Here is a 9,941-nt window from a genome sequence, read left to right as displayed (position 1 = left end):
CCTGCCAGGCCACGTCGGTGGGGGGCCCGGGGCCGGCCCGCACCCTCGGTCAGTGTGGAGGCCCCCGCCGCCGGGGTGGGGGCGTGGGGCAGGCTGCGGCCTGGGGGAGGGGCGAGGGGCCTCGGGTGGTGGCCCGGGAGGCATGAAATTGCTGCAGATGCTTCTACGGGGGAGCCCCGCTGCCCACAGTCTGCCATCAGCCCGCCAGGCAGGCCCGGGCTCCAGTGCCAGACGGGGGTCCTGCCTGTCCTGCGTGAGCGCTGGGGGTGGAGCGTGGGCGCTGAAGAGGGGGGTGGATGCTAACAGGCCTGGGGGCGGGGGGGGGGGGGGGGCACCACCACCCGGGAGAGAAGGGGCTTGGCCTTGCTTTAAAGTGGAGCCGTCGGCTCAGCTCAGAAAATAAAAACCTTCCTGGCAAGTCGTGCACGTTGGCAACGTGGCATGTGGGAGACACGGTGGGCTGGGCACGCAGAGCCTTGCACTCCAGCCCCAGTGATGCCACTTGTAGCTGGGCCGCCTTGGGCAAGTGGCCCAACCTCTCTGAGCCTCCACCGCAGTGGAGGGCCACGGACTCGAGAAGACTGGATGTGTCCGCCTCTTCCCTCACAGATGCCCACAGCCCCAGATCCGAGAGTGGGTTTCAGGCTGAGGGGTACCTGGCCAGGACCACCGAGGGGTGGGGGGCTGGGTGCAGGTGCTCGTAGAGACTCCCAATGGCCGTGTGTTCCCCCAGGTCAGCTCCGTGCCCTCCCCTGGAGCTGCCAGCCATCAGCAGAGCCCACCCTCTTCATGGAAAGCCTCATGCCGTGCTCTCCTGGTGATGGCATCCGACAGTGATGTGAAGATGCTGCTGAACTTTGTGAACCTGGCGTCCAGTGACATCAAGGCGGCCCTGGACAAGTCCGCGCCCTGCCGCCGCTCGGTGGACCATCGCAAGTACCTGCAGAAGCAGCTCAAACGCTTCTCCCAGAAGTACTCGCGGCTCCCTCGGGGCCTCCCCAGCAGAGGGGCCGAGCCTCACCTGAAGCAGGGACCTGAGGACCGGCCGGGGAGGCTGCCCCTCGATTCTGGCCATGATTCCAGTCCTGGTGGGGGTGGAGGCTGCAAGGAGAAGGCTCCGGGGAACCCGTACAGGGAGGAATGTCTCTCTAAGGAGCAGACCTTACATGGGCCGAATCCAGAAGCTGCCAGGCCTGGCCAGGTGCCCATGAGGAAAAGACAGCTGCCCGCTTCCTTCTGGGAAGAGCCTCGGCCCACCCACAGCTACCCCCTCGGCCTGGAGGGGGGACTGGGCCCCAGGGAGGGACCTCCCTACGAGGGTAAGAAACACTGCAAAGGTTTGGAGCCCTTGGAGCCCGAGACGGCCCCTGTGCCTGCATCCCCAAGGGCACCAGCTGAAAAGGAGCCACTCAAGATGTCTGGGGTCTCCTTGGTGGGCCGGGTCAATGCCTGGAGCTGCTGCCCCTTCCAGTACCATGGACAGCCAGTCTACCCAGGCCCTGCAGGGGCTTTGCCCCAGAGCCCCGTGCCCGGCCTGAGCCTATGGAGGAAAAGCCCGGCTTCCCCCGCGGAGCTGGCCCACTTCTGCAAGGATGTGGATGGGCCGGGGCAGAAAGTGTACAGACCCGTGGTTCTGAAGCCTATCCCCACCAAGCCGGCCGTGCCCCCACCCATCTTCAACGTCTTTGGCTACCTCTAGCAGGGCGGGGAGGCCCTTGGCTCCCACCCCTGGCCCCTAGGGGTGACGGAGGGGAGGGGCACCCGGGAGCTCTCGGTGTGGGGAGTGAGCTGGGCAGTGGCCTGGTCTCTTGGGAACCTTCCCTTTGTGTATGCGGGTGGGAGGGGAGGACAGGATGGGGCCAGGCCCGCTGTGGGGCCGGGCTCCGCTGGCCCCTCTCCAGACCAGCGCCCGAGCGAGCATCCCACTGTCCTCGAGCTGGCCCTGGGCGGTGGGGCTCTGCCCTGGCCCCCCAGCCCCTCCAGAAGCCAGATTGCGCATCTGCTCACCTGCCACCCACTCGGTGAGCCAATCTCAGTTCTGTTCCTTTTTGTTTTGTTTTGTAAATATTATGAAGGTTAAAAGAATAAAGACATTTCTTTTGCAGTTTCCACATCTCGGACGTCACGGAGTTGAAGGGTCCCCACGTTAAGAAATGCTGGCTGGGCCCAGGCAGAGAGCAGCTGATAAAGGCCGCCGGCTGTGGGGAAGGCCAGGGGTGGTCTCAGCTCGAAGGGAGGAGGGTGGGGAGGAGTCAGCGGGGAAGGATGCTTTACTTGCCCAGGTCCAAGAAGTGCGGGGGTGGGGGGGGGTGCCTGGAACTCCAGGGGGTCCCAAGGGCTCTGGAGAATGAGGAGGCCGGCTCCGGAGGAGGTGGGCTGGAGTCCTGGCGATGTCGTGGGATGTGGTGCTGGACCCTTCCTCTGGGGCCTCCTGGCCCCACCTGAGGTGTGGGAGGGGGGATTGAGAGCCGGCCCCCTCTGCTCTGCCTTCCACTCTGCCCAAAGGCTGGGCCAAGGCAGTCGTGCCTGACCCCGGCCAGAGGGAAAATCAGGACACACTGGAGCTTGGCCCCTTGTGGACAAGCCAAAAAAAAAAAATCTCTAGCTAAGTCAGATTCCCTTGTAACCTGCAAATGGCCCTCTTCCTGGGCCTGGCCCCATGCCTGGCACATACCAGGTGCCCTGCCTGTGACAATGCACAGAGCAGGGTGCTGGCAGCAGGGAGCGGCCCTGGGTCCTGCCCTGATGGTACCCAAATGGCAAAGCCATTGGTGGCCCAGGGTTTGCTCTGTTCCAAGGCTGGGAGCACACATCCCATCAAAGCACAGCCCTCACCACTGGGACAGGGGCAGGGCCAGCCCTGGCTGGGGACTTCAGTCCCCTAAGTAGCAGCGTGAGAGGGAACGTTCATCTCCCTTTGTGCCTTGGCGTCCCCCCTCTGTAAAGCCAGGGACTAGTCGACGATAGCAAACAGGTGTACCTACCATTTCTGCACCCAAGGCAAGAGTCCCCACCTGGTTACAGACTCTCCCTTGGGGGCCGGATATGACCTCAGAATCCTTTCTAACCCAAGGCTCCAGGACTAGCGGCTGTGAAGGGCCCTGTCTACTCTGCCTGGTTTTACTTCCTGTTTTACTTTCCCTGGACTAGAGCACCCCCATGGGAGCGCAGCTTGCTCACTGGGAAAGCGGGTGGCTTTCTGGTGGTTTATGTCGGACGGTCTGGGAGGACTTGAGAGCCACGGAAGCCATGAGACACGGGCAGACTTGGTCTGAGTCATCATCTAGCACACAGGAAACGGCACCGGGACGCTCACCGCAGGCCGCTCTGGTCTGATTGCTGCCTCCGGTCCCCCTGCACATCATGAAGGCCCTTCCAGATCCATTCCAATGAGGCTCAGCCCCTCCACCCTGCACAGAAAGGTGTTAAAGCTCTAATCCAGGCTTTGACAACTACCAGCTCCGTGACCTTGGGCAAGTTACTTAACCTCTCTGGGCCAAAATGTTCTTATCAGAAAAATATGATTGAAAATAGACCTTCACAGATAGTCGTAGGGATGATGAGGAGCACCTGGTCCTCTGAGGGTTACAGACCTGACAGAAAGCCGCACCCACCCAAAGTTGCCTCCCCTGGCCATCTGGGATGTCAGCTGTCCTCCCCGGGAGGAGCAGAGCCCCGGGAGGCATGTTTTCTCGGAATGCTGCCGGAGCCCCTCCCAGCTCCCTTCCCCGGAGGACACCCTAGTGACGCATGAATATGAACACAGGGAGGCTCCCTCTGGAAGCAGAAAGCTCTACTAAGAAGTCGCTGGAAAGAAGCACAAGGCACCGTGACTCCCCCGGCAGGAGCAAGTTGGGGAAAAGCGCATCTAGGAAAGCTGTGGTGAAAAAAATAAAAATAGGGGCGCCCAGGTGCCTCAGTGGGTTGAGCGTCCAACTTCAGCTCAGGTCATGATCTCACAGTTCAAGTCCCGCGTTGGGCTCTGTGCTGACAGCTTGGAGCCTGGATCCTGCTTCGGATTCTGTCTCCCTCTCTCTGCCCCGCCCCGGCTCACATTCTGTCTCTCAAGAGTAAAAATATTTAAAAAATTAAAAATTGGGGCTCCTGGGTGACTCAGTGGGTTGAGCGTCCAACTTCAGCTCAGGTCATGATCTCAGGTCTGTGGGTTTGAGCCCCACATCAGGCTCTGAGCTGTCAGCACAGATCCGAGACAGAAACAGAGCCTGTTTCAGATTCTGTGTCTCCCTCTGTCTCTGCTCCCTCCTCACTCAAGTTCTGTGTCTCTCAAAAATGAATAAACATCAAAGTTTTTTAATTAAAAATAATAAAAATTTAAAAATTAAACAAGTGAAAATAACTGCAGCAGAGGATTCCCTGACCAAAAAGTGAGTCGTGCTGGTTCAAAGTGAAGCCCAGGAACTCCCCTCCTAGCCTCCCATCTCCCTCACTAATGGCACACGCATGGTGCCCACGAAATGGAACAATGTTCAGGAGTTTTAGTGCTTGGAGATGCTGTGGCAACATCTCTGAGGCCCAAGGATGGGGGTGGGGAGGAGGGCCCTGCAGAGGGGCGATGGCTCCAAAGTCCGCCCTGGGGCAGTGGGGTCCGGAAATGGAACAGCCAAGCACCTGCCAATCAGAACGGGCCCTTGGGCACAGTCCCCAGCTCAGGCCTTAACCCTTAAGCTTCTAGGTTGTGGGGAAGGGGGGCCGGGACCTGAGAAGTACCCCCTGTCCTCCAGTCAGCGGAGCCCATGCTGAACGCGCAGGCTGAGCCCTCCTTCCCCACAACCTCACCTCCTCCAGGGGGCCACCGTCCTCTGACCAGAGTCCCTACCCGGCCCAGTGCCTGTGGCCACCGCCTGTTAGAAGAACTCTCTAGGACGTAGGGTAACCTGAGAAATTCACTAGTGTAAATATGCTCAAATGCACCCAAAATGTGCCCAGACACCTTTCTGCTGCCGCTCATCCTTCACTGCCATCCTTCCATCAGAGGCGAAGGGCTCTCCCTCTGGCTGCCAGGTGGGCAAAGGCATTTTTCAGTCAAGGTTTCCCCCTTCTCTGCACTGAACCCTCTCTGGCCCCCGGGGGGTGGGGGGATCTCCCGTCTGGGAGGACGGACTTGTTACATGTACCTGGGCAAGTCCCCGCCCCGCTTTTCCTGTGAGGACCAGGAAGGAGCCGGCAAGAGGCGCAGAGTCCCCTCCGGCCTGTGGCCGCAAAGTGCCACTTGGCCAACTTTCTGTCTTCAGGAAGACACAGGGACTTCCCGGTCCCATGGAAAGTCAGTGTGTGGGAGTTGGCAAGGCCACTGGGACCACAAAGATGAGGAATTGGAGGCCCCAGAGGGGCAGGGTGGGGGCAGAGCCGGCCCTGAAACCTGCTCCCCCAGCCGCTCAGGGGTCACTTTGCAAAGGCCAGAAACTACATTTAATGACACTTAAGACTCTTCCAGATCCGGGGCGTTTGGAGGCAGGGGTGGGGATGGCCAGTACAAGCTCTAGGGAAGGTGGCCAGCTCTGGTGTCACCGCAGACCAGCCTGGACTCCCGTGGCTTTAATCACACTTTTGAACCGAAGTCACTGCCATAGGGAATGCCGGACTCAGCCCAAGAAGGTGCTATGACCATGCCCTCCTGAAAATGCACTGGCGGCTCCTGAGGATGCCTGGCTTGTCCCCGCAGAGCCACACGGGGACCCAGGGGGGCAACAGAGAGGACAGGTCTCCGTGGCTCGAGTCTGGTGCCTTTGCAAGGGGCTGACAATGGCCATCGCCCTTGCGCCTTCACTCACAGTGGTCCGTGTTTAGATTTCTCTTCTCGCGAAGACAGGCTGCCAGGAAACGTGTGTGCGAGGCAATCCCAGGTGTCACGAGACTTGTAGACATGGAGCCCTGCTTGCCACGGGGCTCCCGTTTCCATGGTGATTGATGCCGGACGGAAAAACCAACCCTGGGCCGCTCTGCTCACAGAACAGGAAGCCGCCCCTCTCCTTGAGCTGCCGGCTCTCCTGTGGCTTTCGGAAGCCCAAAGTGACACGTTCCGCGGTCGGTGCGCCCTGTCTCAAGGACCTGCCCCACCCCTGTGCCAGGCCCTGAGGGAAGGCGGGGGTCCGGTAAGAGGGACTTCGCAGCGCAAGCTGTCATTTGTGCAACATTTATTGTACCCACCCCTGCCGGACCACACCCCCGGGAAGAAAGCTCAGAAGTCAAGTGGAGTGTTGTACAGAGCAAAGAGGGAGGGGACCTGCACAGCCCTGCGGCCAGCTTGTCTTGGAAAGACAGACTCATCCCTGAAAGCGCCCCAGTGTCCGGACGGGAGGGGTGGGGGAGGCCCAGAGCTGCGCTGCGGGCTCCCACCCTCTCCACCCTCCCCTTCTGCCCTGCCCCCTCGCCCAGCCCCGGGAATGGGGCTCTGCCATTCCCAACGGCAGAGAAGGCCTGGGGCTCTACCCATCCGTCTGAAAACAAGCACGGGCTTTTTCTCCTACTTGACACACTGTGTTCTCCGGTCCGGGCACAGCTCTGGCCCAGAGACCTGGTGAGGTCACGACACCAGCTGCCCCAGCTGACAGGGAGGCCAACCCACAGCCCCGTTCTGTCACCAGGCCCCCTGGGATTGGGGGCCACCGCCGTCCCGAGGCTTAGTGACACAGTCCGCGGAGCCTCTCCTCCACACGCCCTCGGTTACTGCGTGTTCTCGTATTTCAGGTACCGGATGAGCCTGCCTGGGAGCGGCAAGGCGTCCAGCAGTTTGATGCGGTGCTTCCCAACCGCCTTCCGCACTTGCAGCCGGCACAGGTGAGCCAGAGGTCTGGGAAGTTCTGGGGCAAGGGTGGGGGGGAGAGAGAGAGAGAGAGAGAGAGAGAGAGAGACAGATGCCGATGGTTGTCTGCAAGCAGCAACGGGTTTGCATCTGTGAGTGCTGGCAGGTGGGAGACACCCAGTCCCTACGACTGGATGAGAGACCTCTCCCCGCCACGCTCCGTAAGCCCAGCCCCTGGCGACTGAAAAGATCTGGCAAAGGGCTTCCCCCTAGTCGCCCCTCATTGATCCCCCACAGCCCAAGGCAGTGGCAAGGGCAGGGCGGGTACAAACCCATTTCGCAGGTGAGGACGTGGTAGTGAGGACGCACCTGGAACCGGATCCACCATCCCCCTGGTCTTGTGCTCCTTCCTCTACATACACAGCCCGGACCCCCAGCACAGCCTTAGCAAGGGGGTCAGGGAGTATGACCTCTGAAGTGCGCCCCATGCATGGCATTAAGCTCTGAGCTCTGGGGGTGCGGAGAGGCCAGGGTGGGGGCAGGGACGGGGCACCTCCCCACACGTCCCCACATCCCTCTTGGCTGCCGCCTCCTGGGATGCCTCACACAGTGGAGTCTTCTCAGCTGAGGGGGAGGGGGTGGGCAGGCACAGGGATCGATGTGTCCAGGAATAGGGCAATTTATTTCAGTCCTGGGCACAGGGTCGGGCACAGGCAAGGTGTTTGCTGAATTGGAGAATGCCATTCATTCAATCAATAAACACATGCCAACCCCTTCGCCACCCGGCCCTGTGGTCCCAGCCAGAGACGCCGAGGTGCCGGCCCATGACTACGGCGATGGCTTGCCCCCCAGATGGTGCTGTCTGAGCGGGGCCTTGCCAGCTGGGCAGATATCTGCCAGGTGAAGGAGGGAGGAGGGGGCATCCGGAGCAGGGGAAACAGGGAGGCCGAGCCAAGCAGGCCGTGGCCGGCCTGGGAAGATCTGGATGCGGAGGGGATGTGTAAACAATGGAACAGAGACCAGGTGCTGCAGTGTCGTCCAGATCCATTTCTGGCTGCTTGGTCTCACTTAGGACAGAGCCCCCCTCTGGGAAGCTCAGTCCCTTTCTCGGCTGAGTGAAGACTGAGTGTGTGGGGAGGAAGGCAAAAGGCCACTGGTGAGCAGAGGACTGAGCCACCAGGGCCAGGGCTGCTGGCCTGGCTGACTTCGGAGACACTGGGGTTCCTGCCGCCTCTCAGAGCCTCTGTCCGCCCTCCGTCTGGTATAATAATGTCCATATCACAGCATTAAATAAAAAAGCATGAGGAAAGTGTTCTATAGATGGAGGGCAGGCTTTAAAGTTACCCAAATAGGCATTGGTTCCGAACTGTTTGTTCTAGCTGTTTATGTTTATGGCACACTGTAGGCTTCTGCACATTTGTCCCTGGGACTAGGTCTCGTGAGGGGTTACCCTTCTCTAGGGAGGGCCCAAGGGGGCTGGGGGGTGGGGCCGACATCTAAGCATGGACTGCCCCACGGTCCTCTAGTGGCCGAGGACCACCGAGATCGCAACTAATTATTCACGAAGTCAGTGAAGGTTTAGAGAGCATCTAGGGGCGTGGCCTGGGTGAGTGGGCAAGTCAGTCACTACCACCCTCCCCTGTCGCTGCCCCAATAACTCTATCAAGGGTCCAATTCAAGTGCTTCCCAGGCATTTGTGCAAATGAAAAATCATTGGGGCCCGGGATCCAGGAGGAAGGTGGCAAACGAGAGGTGAGGCACTGGGGCATGGGGCACCTGGATGGTGAGTGGATGGGCCACAGTGTCGCTCCAGGCGTGGCCTGTGGGCCAGCAGGTGAGCGGCACCTGGGAGCACGCCAAAATGCAGCCTTGCCCCAGACCTGCTGAGCAGAATATGCATTTCTAACAAATGCCCAGGCGCTTTGTATGCACTTTACCCTCGGAAATGCCCGAGACCACCATTCTGTCCTCTACCCCACCACACGGCCTCAGTGGCCCACAAGTCCCAGGACCCCTTGGTGAGCGAGAAGTGTTTAAAATGTTCTGGATTTGGCGGAGAGGCTCTGCGGGTGGTCAAACTTAGGTTTGGATCCCAGCTCCTCCACTGACGACTGGGGAGACCTAGGGGACATTCTCTCTCTGAGGGCCAGCCTCTATTCACAGGATGGAGTCATGGAGACCCTCTGTGTAACATGCGGCACAGAGCTTGGCACGGAGTAGATGCTCATCAAATGTCAGTAAGGGTCACATGTCCCGAGTCCCAGGCCTGCATAGGACAGGGTGACCCGCCAGGAGCAGCAGCCGCGGCCCCTACCTGCCTTCTCTTTGATGACCGCCCAGTCCTCGAAGCTGTCGATGTGCTCCTTCAGCCGCGAGCAGAGATGCACGTTGCCTACGTAGTCCAGTAGCACGTCGATGATGGGCCCCGCCCAGCGGCTCATCTCCGGGGCAGACAGGATCTCGCAGAACTGGAAGACATCACACACTGCTGCCAGGGCGCCCAGGACCAAAGGCAGGGCCTCTGTGAGCACGTCTGTCAGGCCCCGAGGCCGGGGAGGGCAGGGGTGCATGCCAGGACAGCCACTGGGCACGCCCCTCTCATCAACACAGCCTCCGCAGCCAAGAGCGGGAGGCCGGCCGCTGGGACATCACCTCTCTAACCCTGAACTTCCTTGTCTAGAAAATGGGACTAAGACAGTATGAGGGTTATTTTTTTTACGAGAATTAAGGTAACACGAACATAACCTCCTTGGCACACAGCAAGCGGCCCCGAAATGATTCCCATGAACCACTCCACTGCTCTCCAAGAGAAGAGAGCACGCTCTGGCTTTTTAAGTCACCACCACGGCCACGTCCTGCCTCTGGGTCCCTCTTTGCAACCTCGTCTGCTCTTAGCCAATCTGCTCTCACCTCCGTCCCCGGCCAGGTCATTCAACATCCTATGCCAGGCGCAGGTTTGCTGCGGGTGATGGGCCCCTCCGTCTCACACCCCTGCTCCACCGTTGTTCCCTTAAATCCCCCAGGCCGGGGGAAGGGGCGGGCAGACAGAGGACGGAACTCGTGTGGGCCACCGAGTCCCGCTGCCTCTAAAGCATGCTAGCCAGGGGGTTGCACTGCCTGCGGGCCACGCTGCCGCCCGGGCTCCGAAGGGCGCGCGCCGCCACCCCGTACCTGCACT

General features: G+C 60.3%; 2 protein-coding genes across 5 annotated transcripts in view; one reads left to right on the top strand and one right to left on the bottom strand.

The window, feature by feature from the left end:
• The window catches only part of FAM181A (family with sequence similarity 181 member A), an 8,081-nt gene extending 5,972 nt beyond the window's left edge, over positions 1-2,109 (top strand). Inside the window, exons 1-2 of one of the 2 annotated variants that reach the window (XM_029951451.1) lie at positions 7-48; positions 734-2,109. In XM_029951451.1, the coding sequence (XP_029807311.1) occupies positions 821-1,699 (879 nt within the window). In that variant the 5' untranslated portion in view covers positions 7-48; positions 734-820 and the 3' untranslated portion in view covers positions 1,700-2,109. Of the gene's footprint in view, positions 1-6; positions 49-733 lie in introns of those variants that run through there. The other variant, XM_029951450.1, reaches the window with a different exon arrangement.
• Positions 2,110-6,138: 4,029 nt separating this feature from the next.
• Positions 6,139-9,941, bottom strand: part of ASB2 (ankyrin repeat and SOCS box containing 2) — a 44,711-nt gene continuing 40,908 nt past the window's right edge. For all 3 annotated transcript variants that reach the window (XM_029950508.1, XM_029950507.1, XM_029950509.1), the window contains 2 exons: positions 9,078-9,231; positions 6,139-6,821 (listed from right to left, as the gene is read on the bottom strand). In XM_029950508.1, coding sequence (XP_029806368.1) covers positions 6,685-6,821; positions 9,078-9,231 — 291 coding nt within the window. In that variant the 3' untranslated portion in view covers positions 6,139-6,684. The remainder of the gene's footprint in view (positions 6,822-9,077; positions 9,232-9,941) is intronic.

This window comes from Suricata suricatta, chromosome 9 (genome assembly GCF_006229205.1).
Source record: "Suricata suricatta isolate VVHF042 chromosome 9, meerkat_22Aug2017_6uvM2_HiC, whole genome shotgun sequence".
NCBI classification, from domain to species: domain Eukaryota; kingdom Metazoa; phylum Chordata; class Mammalia; order Carnivora; family Herpestidae; genus Suricata; species Suricata suricatta.
This window is presented reverse-complemented; position numbering and strand designations above follow the sequence as displayed.